The 19,900-nt window shown below is 39.8% G+C and overlaps 1 protein-coding gene across 1 annotated transcript; it reads left to right on the plus strand.

The window, feature by feature from the left end:
- The first annotated feature begins 2,179 nt into the window (after window positions 1-2,179).
- LOC128696482 (uncharacterized) lies at window positions 2,180-11,029 on the plus strand. The gene is made up of 3 exons (XM_070094633.1): window positions 2,180-2,322; window positions 7,646-8,101; window positions 9,220-11,029. Exons 1-3 carry the CDS (start codon window positions 2,317-2,319, stop codon window positions 9,274-9,276), a joined length of 519 nt encoding a protein of 172 aa, XP_069950734.1. The 5' UTR covers window positions 2,180-2,316; the 3' UTR covers window positions 9,277-11,029.
- The last annotated feature ends 8,871 nt before the right edge of the window (window positions 11,030-19,900 follow it).

Below are 19,900 nucleotides of genomic sequence, written 5' to 3' on the forward strand. Positions count from 1 at the left end.
CAAGTGCTACTAGGTCAAGTTACACAAACATCACTGTGCTACTAGGCCAGGTTACACAAGCATAAATTGCTATTAGGTTTGGTTACACAAGCATCCCTTGCTACTAGGTCAGGTTACACAAGCATTCCTTGTTACTAGGTCAGGCTACACAAGCATCCCTTGCTACTAGGTCAGGTTACACAAGCATCTGGTGCCACTAGGTTAGGTTACACAAGCATCCCTTGCTACTAGGTCAGGCTACACAAGCATCCAGTGCTACTAGGCCAAGTTACACAAGCATCCAGTGCTACTAGGTTAGGTTACACAAGCATCCAGTGCTACTAGGTTAGGTTACACAAGCATCCAGTACTACTAGGTTAGGTTACACAAGCATCCAGTGCTACTAAGCCAAGTTACACAAGCATCCAGTGCTACTAGGTTAGGTTACACAGGCATCCAGTGCTACTAAGCCAAGTTACACAAGCATCCAGTGCTACTAGGTTAGGTTACACAAGCATCCAGTGCTACTAGGCCAAGTTACACAAGCATCCAGTGCTACTAGGTTAGGTTACACAGGCATCCATTGCTAATAGGTTAGGTTACACAAGCATCCAGCGCTAATAGGCCAAGTTACAAAATCATCCAGTGCTACTAGGTTAGGTTACACAAGCATCCAGTACTACTAGATTAGGTTACAAAATCATCCAGTGCTACTAGGCCAAGTTACACAAGCATCCAGTGCTACTAGGTTAGGTTACACAGGCATCCATTGCTAATAGGTTAGGTTACACAAGCATCCAGTGCTACAAGGCCAAATTACAAAATCATCCAGTGCTACTAGGGTAGGTTACACAAGCATCCAGTACTACTAGGTCAGGTTACAAAATCATCCAGTGCTACTAGGCCAAGTTACACAAGCATCCAGTGCTACTAGGCCAAGTTACAAAATCATCCAGTGCTACTAGGTTAAGTTACACAAGCATGCAGTACTACTAGGTCAGGTTACACAAGCATCCAGTGCTACTAGGCTAGGTTGCACAAGCATCCAGTGCTACTAGGTTAGGTTACATAAGCATCCGGTACTACTAGGTCAGGTTACACGAGCATCCAATGCTACTAGGTCAGGTTACACAAGCATCCAGTACTACTAGGTCAGGTTACACAAGCATCCAGTACTACTAGGTCAAGTTACAAAATCATCCAGTGCTACTAAGCCAAGTTACACAAGCATCCAGTGCTACTAGGTTAGGTTACACAAGCATCCAGTGCTACTAGGTTAGGTTACACAAGCATCCAGTACTACTAGGTCAAGTTACAAAATCATCCAGTGCTACTAGGCCAAGTTACACAAGCATCCAGTGCTACTAGGTTAAGTTACATATGCATCCAGTGCCACTAGGTTAGGTTACACAAGCATCCAGTGCTACTAGGCTAAGTTACACAAGCATCCAGTGCTACTAGGTCAGGTTACACTAACATCCAGTGCTACTAGGTCAGCTTACACAAGCATCCTGTGCTACTAGCAGTGTATGCCTGTGTAAGCTCTGGACATAGAGCTCCCATTCAGAGGCATTTTTTGAAAGTGTTGAGCTGCTTCTCCTTGGCCTTTTTTAATGATTTAACTGGGCCTTATTCCAGCTTCTGACACTCTTAAAGTAACTAAGGCCTTTTAGATACTTTTGAGAATATCTGTGCATCTCTCTGATCTCAAATTTTCACTGCGTTAAGGCGCAGCATGTGCGTATTGTACTCTAGCTCCTGTAGATTTTAGTAGTGTTGAGCTATAGCTTTCTGTCTCATGAAAAAGGTAAGCTGCAAATTTTCAGCCACTGTAGAGTATTGGGAGTGCAGGGGGCTGGGAGTATTATGTCCAGTTATAAGTTTTCTCGCAAAAACTGAACTGGTTTGGGTCACAGAGCCGCCGGGCGAAGTCGTGAGCGTTGCCGGGTGCACGGAAGAGCCCTCTTTAGCCACCAGGCGTTCCCATAGCCACTTACTTGCAGAGCTCACTTCTAAGAATGGTACATAATTCAGACTTCCTATGTCGGAGTTTTTGTTTTAGAGATTATGAACGTAGCGAATATATATGATTTTTGTAGAATTCTGGTGAAGAGTGTGTCGCTACGTCTGGCAACGGGAAGGACCACAGACAGGTATATATGTGCTGACCTGAGTGTTCTTGTTCTCTGAGGCAGTCAGTAACCTCTATCCGCAGCAGCGTAGGTCAACACGCACGTGCAACCACTTAACGTCTCTCAGCACGTGCAACACTGATTCGAGTATTAATTCAAGCAGGACTTCCACAGTAAAAACGATACAAATATCCAAGACAGCACCATGTCAGTAAGTCACCACAAAACCTCTCAATAATTGCTCCAGACCTACTGTACTAACTAGGAACCTCATATCAAACATTAACATAAAGAAGTTAGTACAAGTCATTGGTTAATGGCGCGATTCAGTAAATATCTTAATGTTTACTTAATGAGTTTTGTGTTTAGTTCTTGTCCAAACTTCTGTTATTTTCTAGCTGTTGCCGGAGTTTTTCTTTGTTTAAACAATCTGGTTAGCTTAATCAGAAATTATCCTTAACTAATATAAACTAACGAGAAGGTACGATTGTGTAAGCTGTAAGGAATGAGAGACTGATATCATGGATCTGAAGTCAAGGTACATTATGTATAAATTCAATCTTGTACTATGATGCATGTCTTGCCATGTGAGAATTCACTTACATAATATTGTATTCTTGTAACTCCAGGAGTCACTTGTTAGACCAGGCCTGTAGCCTGTCCAGATCCCTTTGAAGCCCCCCCCATATCTCGTCCACTTATATTTTCCTCATTAGTTTCACGTCGTTTGCGAACAGGGACACCTCTGCCTCTGTCCCTTCTGTCATGTCATTCAAATACACAAGAAACAGCACCGGCCCTAAGATTGATCCTTGTGGAACCCCACTCGTCACAAGCACCCATTCCGACACCTCATCACGGACCATCACTTGTTGTTTTCGACTTTTCAGGTATTTCCTGATCCATTTCAGTGCTTTTCCTGTTATTCCTGTCTGCTCCTCTAGCTTTTGTACTAGTCTCTTGTGCGGTACTCTGCAAAAAGCCTTCTTACAATCTAAGAAAATGCAGTCTGCAGATCCCACTTTCTCTGTCCTGCTTTCTGTTACTGTCCCTGAAGCCGTGCTGGTTGTCATGTATAAACCTGTTCCTTTCCAGGTGCTCCACCACTCTCCTGATAATCTTCCTCATAGCTTTACATTCTGTACATGTCAGTGGCACTGATCTATAGTTTAGTGCTTCCTTTTCGTCTCTTTCATAAAAACTGGGACTACATTTGCTGTCTTTCAAACCTGTTGCAGTTGCCCTGTTTCGACACACTTATTGAAGGTTGTTTCTAACGGCACACACAGTGCCTCAGCTCTCTCTCTCGGGACCCATAGATATATATTATTTGGTCCCACCGCCTTTTAGGTATCTAACTCATATCAGTTTAGTCGTCACCTCCCTAGACGTGTGTATTGTCTCTAACACTTGCTGGTACAATCTTTTGCCTCCAAGAACACCTCCCTAAATCTCTTGTTGCGCTCTTTACATACTTCCTGGTTATTGTGAGCTCTCCATCTTTCTTCTTCACCCTGATTACCTGGCCCCTGACTGTTGTCTTCCTTATGATGTGGCTATGTAACAAATTTGGGTCAGATTTGGCTTTCGATGCTATGTCATTCTCAAATTGCCGTTGAGCCCCCCTCCGTATCCATGCATACTCGTATCTGGCTCTTTGGCTCAGCTCTTTGTTATCCTAAGTTATTTGCCTTCTATACATTTCCATGCACAAGCACATGTTGTGGCTTTGGTCTCTCTACACTTCTGGGTAAACCATGGGCTCACTCTGGTCTTTCCATTGTTTCCATTGTTCCAGGGTACGAAATTCTCTGCCTCCCTTCACTTTGTGGCCACGTGTGCCATCATCTCAGTCACTCTCTTTCCCACCAGTTTTCTTTCTCACTGCACCTCAGGAATTATTTTATGCCCGTGCAGGTCCCACTTTCAAAGTTTGTCTTCTCTCCTTCCAGTGTTGCTTCACTCTCTTCTTTTAATTCCACAAGCTATTCGAAACTCAAGACCATGTGATCACTAGCGCAGGGGGGGGGGGGGGGTTAATATGTGTGCACCAAGGAACTCGCGGTAGTTTTTGTTCGGGTTGAATCCAGTTATGCTGGAGAAGCCTAGTACAGTTTCACCTGATCTAGAGTCAACCTGACTCTCAACACAATATGCGACGTACAGTTATCTTCGCTTGTATGGAATAGAGTTTCTTGCGAAATTGGAAGAACATCCAACGTAAAACTACGTAAAAAAATTAAGTTCTACTAGCACGAACAAACACAACATATATACATATCATAGCACAAAGTTAAAATAACCAGCATCATTTAGAAATACTATTTAACTCAATAAAAAAAACCTCTGAAAAGTTCCTGTGGCTGTTCAAGACACTCCGGAAATAAGACCCAGGTCTTTAACAAAAAATCTATGACAGCAAATCTCTAAAACTGAAACAAAATTATGAAAATAATTAAGCAATTATTCAAAACTAAATTCTTTAAAGTACAGAAGTTGAAACTTTTAAACACCACACAATTAAAGTCAAAGTGAGACAACTAGTGGGAGAATTCTCCACTAAATGAGAAAAAAGTTTATTAAAAATATATTCGATGGATGTAGAAAAGTTTTTTAGAGTTTAATTGTAATAAACTGGGTAAGAGGAGGAAAAATATTTTTACATTTATAATGTATATATAATCAATAACAACACTACGACTAGCCGAGGATTCGAACCCATGTCGTTTTGGTCCGACTCATGGTGAGCGAAAATCACAGATGACCCTCTAACCCACAGGACCACGCAATCATACAAGAATCAAGCACCCAGCAGAGCTAGGTGTTATACTTTGATCCGAGGACATACGGTGGTGTGGGTGCCTCTGAGCTAATTTCATTCTAATCCCCGTTTGGTGTACTAGCCTCCATGAACAGTATTTTATATCATTGTAATCACAAACAAGTGGTAGTGAATCAACAACACTGCGACTAGCCGATGATTCGAACCCATGTCGTTTTGGCCCTCCTCATGGTGAGCTAAATTCACACATGACTAACCCACAGGACCACGCAATCCTACAAGAATCAAGCACCCTGCAGAGCTGGGTGATTTTCGCTCGCCAAGAGCCGGGCCAAAACGACATGGGTTCGAATCATCGGCTAGTCGCAGTGTTGTTATTGATTCAATACCACTCGTTCGTGGCTAAATATATATATATATATATATATATATATATATATATATATATATATATATCGTGCAGTTTTTGCTTAAATGGCAACGCTTTTCTTGCCGAATAAGGCAAGCCAAAATTTGTGTATGCAATAATTACTCAAAAGTCATTCTGAACGTAACGGAAATAATATATTTCATTGTATTTATTATTAAATTATTCTAAACTTATCTAAAATATATTTTGTTGGATTTGGCTAAACTGCGCTTGTTATAATAAGGTTAGGCAAGTTTCCTAAGATTATTTTGGTACAAAATTATTAATTTTTACATTAACATAAATGAAAAAATATATATCTTTCAACGTATGACAGAAAATTTTAGAAAGGATTTAATTTTAAATCAGTTCTTGCCAATTGACAAATTTTACCTATTCGGCACACACACACAATATATATATATATATATATATATATATATATATATATATATGTATATATATATATATATATATATATATATATATATATATATATATTGTAACCACGAACAAGTGGTATTGAATCAATAACAACGCTACGACTATCCGAGGATTCGAACCCACGTCGTTTTGGCCCGTCTCATGGTGAGCAAAAATCACACATGACGCTCTAACCTACTGGACCATGCAATCTTACAAGAACCAAGCACCCGGCAAAGCTAGGTGTTTTACCATGATCCGAGGACATACGGTGGTGTGGGTGCCTCTGAGTTAATTTCATTCTACTCCCCGTTTGGTGTACTAGCCTCCACGAGCAGTATTTTATATTGTAACTACGAACAAGTGGTAATGAATCAATAACTACATTGCAAGTAGCCGAGGATTCGTGATTACAAGAATATAAAATACTGCTCGTGGAGGCTAGTACACCAAACAGGGAGTAAAGTGAAATTAGCTCAGAGGCACCCAAACCACGGTATATCCTAGGATCAAGGTAAAACACCTAGCTTTGATGTGTGTTTGGTTCTTGTAGGACTGCGTGGTCTAGTGGGTCAGAGCTTCATGTCTTATTTTCGCTCACCATGCGGCGGGCCAAAATGACATGGGTTCGAATCCTCGGCTAGCCGCATTGTTAATTATATATATATATATATATATATATATATATATATATATATATATATATATATATATATATATATATATATATATATATAATGTGGCGAAAACGTTCAACTTGCGATTTTGGCTTAAAAAGCAGCGCACTTCTTGTCGAGTAGGGCAAGCGAAAATTTGTATATGCATCTGCCTCCCAGTATGCATGAGGGGGATTACCGATAGACCCCTGGCTGTCTTCAAGCAGGCACTGGACATAAACAAAGTCGGTACCTGACCAACCGGACTGTGGTTCGTACATAGGATTGCGTGCGGCCAGCAGTAACAGCCTGGTTGATCAGGCCCTGATCAACCATGAGGCCTTGTCTCAGACCGGGCCACGGGGGCATTGACCCCCGAAACCCTCTCCAGATAAACTCCAGGTAATAATTTCGCAAAAATCTTTCCGAACCTAACGATAAATATATATTCATTGTGTTTATTATTTAATCATTGTAATCCTGTATAAAATATATTTAGTAGGATTAGGCTAAATTAAATTGCTCTTGTTATAATACATACATATATATATATATATATATATATATATATATATATATATATATATATATATATATATATATATATATATATATATATATATATTTTTTTTTTTTTTTTCAACAAGCCGGCCGTCTCCCACCGAGGCAGGGTGACCCAAAAAAGAAAGAAAATCCCCAAAAAGAAAATACTTTCATCATCATTCAACACTTTCACCACACTCGCACATTATCACTGTTTTTGCAGAGGTGCTCAGAATACAACAGTCCAGAAGCATACACATATAAAGACACACAACATATCCCTCCAAACTGCCAATAACCCAATCCCCTTCTTTAAAGTGCAGGCATTGTACTTCCCATTTCCAGGACTCAAGTCCGACTATATGAAAATAACCGGTTTCCCTGAATCCCTTCACTAAATATTACCCTGCTCACACTCCAACAGATCGTCAGGTCCCAAGTACCATCCGTCTCCATTCACTCCTAACACGCTCACGCACGCTTGCTGGAAGTCCAAGCCCCTATATATACACACACATATATATATATATATATATATATATATATATATATATATATATATATATATATATATATATATATGTTGGAGCCAGCAAGGTATATATGACACCACGAGTATATCTAATACTTGTAGCTACGTATAGACTATTTAACACACACACACACATACATACACACACGTACTTAGGTTTGGATTATCTCGATACTTTATCTTCAACAGATGAAGGTCACCTTGGTACTACTGATGATGGTCACCGTGTTGGGACTGTGTGTCTCTCATGCACACGTCCACCACAGGCAGGACCGCCAGACTCAAGAACAGACGAAGCCCCTGATTCCAGAAAAGACGCAGCGCCAAGTTCAATACCAGACTTCGTCCGGAACGCAGGACACAAGTTCCTCTCAGACGCTACCTGGGCCGTCGAACGAGACCGCGTCCCTGACGCAGGAACAGACCGCGTCCCAGACACAGCCTCAGACCCAGGGCACCACTCCCTGCCCAGAGACGCTGGCTTCTCAGTGTAGCAGACTATTTTTCTCAGTAACTATATTACCAGATCCCAGTGACTGTAGCAGTTACTGCCAATGTACTCAACCCAATGCAGGAGAAATGATCACCTGTCCAACGGGATATTACTTCAGTGAAAACCGTAATAAATGTTTGTGGGGAAAGGCGGTAAGCAGAGTGTGAGAGAGAGAGAGAGAGAGAGAGAGAGAGAGAGAGAGAGAGAGAGAGAGAGAAAGGTAGAAAGTGAATGAGAGAGAGAGGGACAGAGAAAGAGATGAACAGAGTGAGAGATATTAGCAGACTAGCCATCAATGGTCTATTATCCTGAGTTTATGTAGTTGTCATAGCCTTTAATAATATTGATTAGTACAATGCTGATATATTATTGCTAGAGTTGGTGTAGCTCTTCCTCCACCTGTTCTACAACTGGTGTAGTTCTTCCTCCACCCGCTGGCGACAATCACCTGCCGGTGATTGTCGCCAGCGGGCGGAACAATGGCTCAGTTGAAAGCCAACGAAAACGTGAAATACCGACAATAGGTGCTGTATATACGGTGTCCAAACCATACCACGGGCGGGATTTGAACCCGCGGTCAGAGTCTCAAAACTCCAGACCGTCGCGTTAGCCACTGGACCAGCTAGCCACAATAAGATTCATCCAACTAGGTATATTTCTACACCATAGGAAGGTTAGCATAGGCACCACTGTGACCACAAATACAAGTGGTGCCTATGCTAACCTTCCTATGGTGTAGAAATATACCTAGTTGGACGAATCTTATTGTGGCTAGCTGGTCCAGTGGCTAACGCGACGGTCTGGAGTTTTGAGACTCTCTGACCGCGGGTTCTCTCCCCCACCCGTGGTATGGTTTGTTTGCAATCGTGTCATTAAGATTTCGTGAGTTATACAGTGTCCTCCTGTGCACAAAATTTTGTTTTATTCCCTATTTTAGGGATTAAAGTATTTTTGCCTTGTAGTGAAAAGCTTACAGCAGTCTTAATAACTCAAGTGTAGCCTATGGGCTTTAAACCCCATTAACTATTCATTAGTGCAGCAGAGTTGTACCGACATGTGCATGATTCTCAGCCAACTGGTCTCCATGGGCGAAGCGGGTGTGGCATGATTCAAGTTGGGGTGCGACTAGAGTACAAATTACGCACACTTGAACTTTTAGGACTCAGCTAGAGAATAACAGACTTGGTGATATCTAGCAGATATAGGTGGAGTTGTTCACTGTAACTGTCAGAGTTTCTCGTATTGTCAGCTTAATGTTTCTGTTCCACAGGTGGATTGCGGCACCCGGGGTACAACCACTACTACTACTACTGCCAAAACAGAGTAGCCTCTACAGCCGCTACTACTACCACACAATAGTAGCCTCCACTACCGCCACTATTACTACCCCAAAATAGTAGCCTTCACCACCACAACTCCGGCAGCCTTCATCATCAATACTGATCTGCACATCAATAATATATTAAATCACATTATAAAAAATACGGGACTGTGCCTGTAACTCCTTTTAACAAATTAAGAAAATCAACTACGATCACCTTCCAAATAGTTCCCTTCTGAGTTGACACACAGCTGCATACGATGCTGCCAACCTTCAAAGCAATTCCACAGATCATTATCTGAATGTCTGTTGAGGATCTCCATCGTTTTAGCTTTCGCATCTACGAACAAAAACAAATGGGGTCCTTTGAACATCGACTTGAACTTTGGGATGAGGTAAAGTTGCTGGGAGGCAGCCAGGTCTGGCGAATAGGTTGGGTGCTCAAGCACAGTGTTGTTTTTATTAGCTAAAAGCTGCTTCACAGACAAAAAGTTGTGGGCTGGCGTGTTGTCTTGGTCCAAATCCACCCGATTCTCCACAATTCTGGTCGTTTCCTTCTCACGCATTCTCGCAATTTCATCAAGACTAAGAGTAATATTGCTGATTTAGCTGATTTACCGAAAGGCCGCTGGCAACCCACTCTGCCATCATGGTACCCTAGATATGGAAGGAGACGATCAACATGACCTGAAAGTTCGAACGACTCGTGCGTCCTTTTTTTCTTTTTTTTTTCTTTTTTTTTTGGTCTTAGAGATGTTGTTGACATGAACTACATTGACTGTCACTTGGTTTCCGGATCATACGTTAATATCCAAGTTTTATCACAAGTAATTACCGAATTCATCAAATCTTGTTCATCCTCAATACACTGGAAAATATCCAAACAGTTCCTTGCAATGTTCTTTTTGTTCATTTGACAACATTTTTGGAACCATTTTTGCACAAACCTTTCTCATGTTCAATTCTTCCGTCCAAATGACCTTTCTCAGCTACTGCTCGAATACCGAACTTTCTGTCTTTTTGAATCACATCTCGCACTTTTTCTATGTAACTATCGGTAACTGCTGTGCCTTGGCCGCCTGGGCGATCATCTTCACGCTTTCTCTGCCTTCAGAAAATCGTTTGTGTCATTCAAAAACGTGCATGAGACATGCATCCTTCACCGTACTTCTCAGTTAATAACTGAAAAGTTTCCGTCGCGGATTTCTTCAGTTTCACAAGATACTTGATGTTAACTCGCTCTTCACTCTGACGTTTTCCGACCGAGGGTAAGAAAACGTTTACATTTGAACGCGTGTCCACTCGTACTGAGTGAAGTGATTGACTTGAACCTTGTCTCATTGTGACACGTTATAACATGTTCCATAATCATCTCTTATTTTTTCTCCCCTCCCACTCTTGCTTCTCCAGCTATAGGCTTAGGCTAGGTTTTTTTTTTTTTGTGTCGGATCTCCTGTATTTTGGCTTAAATAGCAACGCTCTTCTTGCCGATTAACACAAGCTAAAATTTGTGTATGCAATAATTTCGAAAAAATATATTTCATTGTGTTTATTTATTGTTAACTTATTCTACTCTAAAATATATATAGTTGATTAACGCTAAATTAGATTGCGCTTGTTATAAGGTTAGATAAGTTTCCTAAGATTCTTTTAGTACAAAAATTTTAATTTTTACATTATCATAAATGAAAAAAATGTATCTATAAACGTATAAGAGAAAATTTTGGACAGGATTTAATTTTAAACGAGTTCTTGCTAATTGACCAATTTTACCTATACGGCACGACACACACACACACATATATATATATATATATATATATATATATATATATATATATATATATATATATATATATATATATATATATATATATATATATATGTGTGTGTGTGTGTGTGTCGTGCCGAATATGTAAAACTGGCCAATTAGCAAGAACTCATTTAAAATTAAGTCCTTTCTGAAATTTTCTCTTATACGTTTAAAGATATATTTTTTTCATTAATGCTGATGTAAAAATTTATAATTTTGCACGAAAAGAATCTTAGAAAACTTACCTAACCTTATTATAACAAGAACAATTTATTTTAGCCTAACCCAACTAAATATATTTTATATTTGTTTACAATAATTTAATGCTAAACAAACACAGTGAAATATATTTTTTTCGTTAGGTTCAGAATGATTTTGGCGAAATTATTGCATACACAAATTTTCGCTTGTCCTATATGGCAAGATGAGCGTTGCTATTTAAGCCAAGATCGCAAGTTCTGCCTATTCGGCACGACATACATATATATATATATATATATATATATATATATATATATATATATATAATATATTATTGTAACCACGAACGAGTGGTATTGATCAGTAACAACACTGACTAGCCAAGGATTCGAACCCATGTTGTTTTGGCCCGTCTCATGGTGAGCGAAAACCACATGACGCTCTAACCCACATGATCACCATCATGTGGGTTTCGCTCACCATGAGGAGGGCCAAAATAACATGGGTTCGAATCCTTGGCTAGTCAGTGTTATTGATTATATATATATATATATATATATATATATATATATATATATATATATATATATATGCATTTTCATTTGCAATTCCCACTGTTACTAAATTAGTTGAAAAAGCAGGAAACACTCTGATGTATACGAATGAATATTGTGGTCATGAGGGAGTCTATTCACATAACATTTGTTCCATACAGTCTCCCCATACAATTGGTTGTTAAATAATAATATACAATAAAGATATTCATAAATCCCTTGTATTAGATGTAATGTCCTCATACGTGAATCCGGTTAACTGTACCATTGATGTTAATACATCAGTTCACTACTAGCGGATGTTTTTGTGTTTTTTATTTCACTCAGTAAAACTCTAAAGTACTACGGTTCATTTATTTATCTCTGCGTGGCTTGACAGGTGCAGGAACAGCTGTGGCTTGACAGGTGCAGGAACAACTGTGGCTTGACAGGTGTAGGAACAACTGTGGCTTGACAGGTGCAGGAACAACTGTGGCTTGACAGGTGCAGGAACAACTGTGGCTTGACAGGTGCAGGAACAACTGTGCTTGACAGGTGCAGGAACAACTGTGGCTTGTGATAATGAGACCAGATGTTAGGACTGACATAAAGAAGGGGAAGAAGATTGAACTGAAGACAACGAATGTAAAGAAATAAACAAGATTTGAGAAGGCATTCGCAGGCGAACAGAGATGATGAATTATTAAAACTATTAATGAACTGGGCAAAACGGAAGCCGTGTGACCCGACAAAATAACGTTATGGGTGCTGAAACTGCAGAAATAATGATTCGTCCCTTGGCAACAGATCACTGGACGAGGGAAAGCTGCCAGAAAAATGTAGGAAAAAGGGAAAATTGTCTTAATATTCGCACAGAAATAGGCAAACGTCCTTAATTACGCCAGTTTTGTTGACATATATAATACCAAAAGTTCTGGAGTATATTGCAAGGAGAAGGTTGAAGGAGTAACTAGAGACAGAGGAGTATTTGCAAGGGACATCCAACATTGGATTCGGGGAATTGGAAACATGCCTAAAAATTCTTTTGAAGTTCCGTAACAAAGTTAGCAATGTAAATAATAATAGCAATAATAATACTAATAATAATTATTATTAATATTAATTATTATTCTTACGGTATTAAAAAGAAGCGCTAAATACAAGTGAGTAGGTGCGACCACAAGTCTCATTCTCCGTCTAGCATTCTTGGGACACTCCCTGAAGTTAAGTCAGCTGCAGAGGCTTTTGTCTTCGTATCTACACAGATATGAACAAACTGTTGTTAAACTCACAGCGAGGTATTGTGTTCAAACTAATAACATACGGAATGTGCACTAAGTGATGATAAATTAATAATGTCTTATGATGCTCATGCATTATACTTGCTAGTCTGCAAAACACGTGTAAACAACTTCCTGTTACTGGCTAGGAACTAGTTATCCTACGTCACCGTATTTGTAAGCTCTGACCTGTTCCACAGGATGTGATCCGCTACAGTCGGCTAACACCTGGAACCTATTTACAACTAGGTGAAGAGGAGCAACAGGCGTAAGGAAATATTCCCAACAGCTGAGAATACCTTTTATTTACAAGTGAATTTCAGAGTATAGCACTACAGCTATTTGGTCAGAATAATACATTACTGAATTAGAGTAGTTGTGCTAAATTGACTTCTGAGATTTATTGCAAACTTTTGAACTGTTTGTACGTTTTGTACGTTTTTGTTTTGTGTATTATTATAGTTATTATATTCATCATCATAAAATAATCATAATCATTAGCATCCTATTATAATAATAACTGTAAAGCTTTCGATGCAGAAGAACACAACATCCTGAGATCATTCTCTCAAGTTCTGCCTTAACGGCAGACATCAACATGCCTCCGTCTGTGACACGATCTGGTTAACTCGACCTGTTAAGACAGGGGTGCCTCAGGGCACCCTCTTTCTAATTTATATATCAACGACCTTCCTAGGGCATCTCGGATATTTAAACCTGTTTTGCTTGTAGATGACAACTTTTGTCGTCTGATCCTGATCCAGCTTCTCCCTATAACAGTGTTTCTATTAGTTTATAAAGATACCTACTTGGATGACGACCAATAGACTTACTCTGACAAGACCTTCTGACAACTCTGACAAGACCTTCTGACAACTCTGACAAGACCTTCTGACAACTCTGACAAGACCTTCTGACAACTCTTACAAGACCTTCTGCATAATGTGTGGCATTAGAGCTACAAATTTACGACTCATTATAATATTACTATAATGTGTCTAATTCCTTATCACTATAATGACAAATGATTCACTCATTGGAAATTGTAAGATAAGTTGAGGCAAAATTCTTAGTTATATACCATACGTGGGCAAACTGTATCTCTCGAGCCGCATGCGGCTCCCGATGGTACTCTGTGCGGCTTCTGAGACAATATTGGGTTTCATTGCCATTTCTCGTAAAATATTATATTAATAATCTATAATAGTATAGGATGTACCAATATTAGAATGAACCGATAATAGAATGTGTCCAGACATAATCAAAACGTGTTTAAACAAGTGCTGGCGATGCAACTAGAAGCTGAGCCATCACTCTCCATACAGTACGTCAGTTACTCGCAGTGCAGTGTAGATAAGTACTTTTCTGATTAACTAAAAGCAGTCTTTAGTATTTATTAAAGTTATAAAACCCTTGTTTAAAATGTCCGATCAACAGAAGAGTATTAAACTATATGAACAAGAAAAGAGAATGTTTAACCAACAGTGGGTAAGACGATTTTGTTTTTACTGTTAAGGGTGAAAAGAATCTGAGTCTTACTTGTCATACAACCATCAGCCATCTGCTGTAGTAACACTACTGTATAGCTGCATTTTTATTATAAATATAATTTTAGAATAATATTTTCTGTGGCTCTTGAACATTCAAAATATGAAAAGTATTATATATGGGCTCTTCTTATCGAAGAATTTGCCCACCCCTTGTCTATATCTTGACAGCAATTAAAAATTCAACACTCTTATCCAGCACATACAAAAAGTTTCCAAAATGTTGGGCATCCTTTCCAACACACGTAGATACGTAATTATGTACTTCAAAACAGCATTAGTTGCTCCGTACAACTCTCTGATCCGTCCTTACCTCACCTATGGTTGGTAGGTAAGACACAAAGGCAACAGTTAGGCAATTTTATTCCGAAACGTTTCGCCTACACAGTAGGCTTCTTCAGTCGAATACAGAAAGTAGGCAGGAACAGTAGAGATGTGAAGACGATGTAATCAGTCCATCACCCTTGAAGTCGTAGAATTTGAGGTTGTCAGTCCCTCAGCCTGGAGAGTTCAGTTCCGACAGTATTTAAGTCTCCGCACTGTCGCTTGATCTTCAGATAGTTCCTGACTATGGAACTGAACTCTCCAGGCTGAGGGACTGACAACCTCAAATTCTACGACTTCAAGGGTGATGGACTGATTACATCGTCTTCACATCTCTACTGTTCCTGCCTACTTTCTGTATTCGACTGAAGAAGCCTACTGTGTAGGCGAAACGTTTCGGAATAAAGTTGCCTAACTGTTGCCTTTGTGTCTTACCTACCAACCTGTCGGTATTTTATACCATTTTGATGTTCATCTTGTCAGACACTGCAACACATGGCCTCTTGGTACAGAAAACACCTTGGACAACCCTTTCAAGTGAGAACTGTTGGATCTGAGAGGGACCTGACCTATCAGTGGCTACATTCTCACTACTACTACTACTACTACTATGCACCTCTCCTTCCGACAGTATTTAAGTCTCCGCACTGTCGCTTGATCTTCAGATAGTTCCTGACTATGGAACTGAACTCTCCAGGCTGAGGGACTGACAACCTCACCTATGGTATTTGTGTCTGAGGGTATACTACAGCAAATCACCTAACGCCAATAGTAACTTAAAAAAATAAGCTGCTTTATGGACGATCACTCAAGGAACTGCTAGACAACACACTCCTCCACCCTTACTCAACTTACATAACATTCACTCATAATATTTTACATACCAAATATACAGAACAATAATACAAATATAGACTATACTCTGAAACTCTTCCTGGATTGCTGCAAGAGAACTCATAGGCGTGATGCGAGATACAAAATGAAGTTCAGCGTGGACAAATGTAAGGTCCTAGTCCTTGGGAATGAGAATAACCCTCGAATTTATAAACTAGGTGAAGTAGAGCTTGATCATACAGTGTGAAAAGGACTGGGGAGTCATGGTAAGCAGAAACCTTAAGCCAAGACAACAGTGCCTGTGTGTGTAATAAGACTAAAAGATTACTAGGATTTATTTCAAGAAGTGTAAGTAACAAAAGTCCGAAAGTTATTTTACAGCTCTATACATCACTAGTGAGGCTTCACTTGGATTATGCCGCTCAGTTTTGGTCTCCTTACTACAGGATGGATATAAATTCACTGGAGAACATACAGAGAAGAATGACCTAAATGATTCACTGTATAAGGAATCTCCCATATGAAGATAGACTTAAAGCCTTGAATCTTCACTCTCTGGAGAGACGTAGAATGAGAGAAGATATCATCCAAGTGTATAAGTGGATGATGGGCATAAACAAAGGAGACATTAATAAAATACTGAGGATATCGACTCGGGTAAGAACCAGTAATAGCGGATTCAAGTTGGATAAATTTAGATTTAGTAAGGACATAGATAAGTACTGGTTTTCAAACAGAGTGGTCGATGCGTGAAACAATCTTCCGAGTAGGGTAATCGAGGCTAGGACCCTGGGTAGCCTTAAGAAGAGATTGGACAAATATACGAGTGAGAGCGGCTGGGTTCGATTGGTGTCGTGGATACGGGAGTAAATTCCTGGGAAGCTTTGGCAAGGAGTGGTTTTGATAAGGACCTGCCTTGTATGGGCTAATAGGACTTCTGCAATGTTCCTCCATTATGTTCTTATTTTCTCTTTGGTACCCGCTGTGTACGACTCGACCACAGCAAAATCTCAACCCGAGTAAGTTCCTAAGTCCTGAAACTCTCTGCCAGAAGATTTTAAAGGTTCTCCATCTGGCAAGCGCTTCACAGCTATTGATGAAAAAAACAATCTTACCTTGATGTGATTCATGACAGCAATGTACTCTGAACACGTCTTGAAACTCGCTTGTTGAGTGTTCACCCGTTATATTCATCCTCTTGTGCTTCTTGAACTGTTTCAATTCATTCAGACTAAGCTGTTTTACCGAGAATTTTACATAGAATGCTCATTGTATATAACATCTTACAACCATGCCTGCTGAAACAATCCTCAGATAACCTGCGTTGCATTATATTGCATTGTAAAAATGAGAATTAGCTCCACTCAGTTATTTTTTACTGCTAGTTATAATTTTATTAATATCTCGTAACTTTGATCTCGTTTTTTTTTACTTCCCGAATACCTTGTATAGACCCTTGAAAATTTAAAAAATAAAACTTTGTGATATGAAATAATATGAATGTGAAATACATTCATCTAATAAGAGCTGAACCTATAAGGGTTATATAGCACCTCAGAGAATGAAAGACAATCAGGTTCGATCACGGAATATCCAGAGATAGTATCTATTAGTTTTAAGCTATTTATCATTGATAAAAATAAAGACATGTGCAACTTCTGGATATCGTTATTGTAGACGTTTCGCCATCCAGTGGTTTTACCAGTACAAATTCTAGGACATAATATGAAGAAAGTAGAACTATATACAAAAGATGAGGTAACCAGCCCCTCAGCCTTGGAGTTGGTGTGAAGAGCACTGAAGTCGTGAAGAGTCTGGAGCACAGGCAAGGAGGCTGGCGCTTATATACTAACGTCAGGTGGAAAGGGACGGGTAGAAGACGAGGGCATAGTTACTGGTAGGCGGGATTCCCCAGTGGAAGTAGGTCATACCCAAAGAGATGGGTTACTTCTATTAGTAGTTGTCGTAGCCGTGAAGGTCATGTAAATGTCCTCTGAACCAAGATTCCATGATGTTTCAGTGTCTAACAAGTTGCACAAGAATGGTATACAATACCGACATGAAAATTTAGACATGTGCAACATGTGCCTTAATTTTCATCTTGTCGGTATTGTATACCCTTCTTGTACAAATATTTCTCATTGTACGAAACATGATCTAGACATGAATGAACGTTGTACGTATGGTTTCTCCAGTACTGACTTTGCATTTGATTGTGTATTCGGCCCTGATAGGCTGTTGCCTGGTTTGGTATGTCCCATTGTGCTGCCCATCTGCTGCATTCCCCTTTTTTGTCTCTTTCTTTGGTGTGATCGTTTCTCTTTATATCTGAAAAAGATTGCTCTTCAATTTCCCTTTCTTTGCTTTCTGTGTAGCGTCGCATTCCTTTTACATGATGGTCTGGGCAGTTAAGGTCATAACATTCTCTGAACTATGTTGAAGCTATGCACATCACTGGGTGGAAGTACCTGTACTCTTTGTCAGAGTGACACTTTCCCTTTCTCAACATGTTGGCACATTTTCTGTTGTGTTTATTCCAGCAAGCTGTGCCATATAGGCACATACCTTTTGCATAGTATCTGCAAATGTTCTGACTGCCTGTATTTACTAATTTTGAGTCTTTCCCATGTTCTAGCACCTGCTCTGAATTCTCTTTTCTTTCCTCGGAAGAAATACACTTGTATTTCTTCCGAGCAAAAAGACAGCAGAGAAAAAAATAATGTATTTCCTTCACCAAAACAAGCTGGTATTTACAACATATATAGCCTATATATAGTATTTACAGCTATATGCAATGAGGCAAATGCAAGCCTTAGACACGGTAATCAATGAGGCGAATGCAAGCATAAGACATGGTGATCAATGAGGCAAATGCAAGCATAAGACATGGTGATCAATGAGGCAAATGCAAGCATAAGACACGGTAATCATTGAGGCAAATGCAAACCTAAGACATAGTGATTAATGAGGCAAATGCAAGCATAAGACACGGTAAACCATAGTGACCAGCAGGGAAAGCAAGTCTGCCCAATTTATTAACGAGTGAACCACATCGCTTCACAGCTTTGCCGGGCTTCCTTGTGAATGGTTGGTTGAACCGAGGTACCGGAATAACGACGGGCCCCCTGATCATTAAACCCTTAGCACCTGGTTCACTGGTCGTGAGGCAGCTTATACGGGAGTGTGACATATACTGAATAAAATGTAACATACTCTAAGCATGACACCCTTAGTGAAAGTTATTGTAGGTACTGTACCCTTAGTGAAAGAGACTGTAGGTAATGCACCCTTAGTGAAAGTTACTGTAGGTACTGTACCCTTAGTGAAAGTTACTGTAGGTACTGTACCCTTAGTGAAAGTTACTGTAGGTACTGTACCCTTAGTGAAAGTTACTGTAGGTACTGTACCCTTAGTGAAAGACTGTAGGTACTGTACCCTTAGTGAAAGACTGTAGATAATGTACCCTTAGTGAAAGACTGTAGGTACTGTACCCTTAGTGAAAGAGACTGTAGGTACTGTACCCTTAGTGAAAGAGACTGTAGGTACTGTACCCTTAGTGAGACTGTAGGTACTGTACCCTTAGTGAAAAGTACTGTAGGTACTGTACCCTAAGTGAAGAGTACTGTAGGTACTGTACCCTAAGTGAAGAGTACTGTAGGTACTGTACCCTCAGTGAAAAGTACTGTAGGTACTGTACCCTTAGTGAAAAGTACTGTAGGTACTGTACCCTTAGTGAAAAGTACTGTAGGTACTGTACCCTTAGTGAAAAGTACTGTAGGTACTGTACCCTTAGTGAAAAGTACTGTAGGTACTGTACCCTTAGTGACAAGTACTGTAGGTACTGTACCCATACTGAAAAGTACTGTAGGTACTGTTCCTTTAAAGGTACTGTAGGTATTGTACCCTTAGTGAAAGGTCCTGTAGGTACTGTACCCTTAGTGAAAGGTACTGTAGGTACTGTACCCTTAGTGATAGGTACTGTAGGTACTGTACCCTTAGTGAAAGGTACTGTAGGTACTGTACCCTTAGTGAAAGGTACTGTAGGTACTGTACCCTTAGTGAGAGACTGTAGGTACTGTACCCTTAGTGAAAGAGACT

Source organism: Cherax quadricarinatus, chromosome 47 (assembly GCF_038502225.1).
Source record: "Cherax quadricarinatus isolate ZL_2023a chromosome 47, ASM3850222v1, whole genome shotgun sequence".
In the NCBI taxonomy this organism is placed as follows: domain Eukaryota; kingdom Metazoa; phylum Arthropoda; class Malacostraca; order Decapoda; family Parastacidae; genus Cherax; species Cherax quadricarinatus.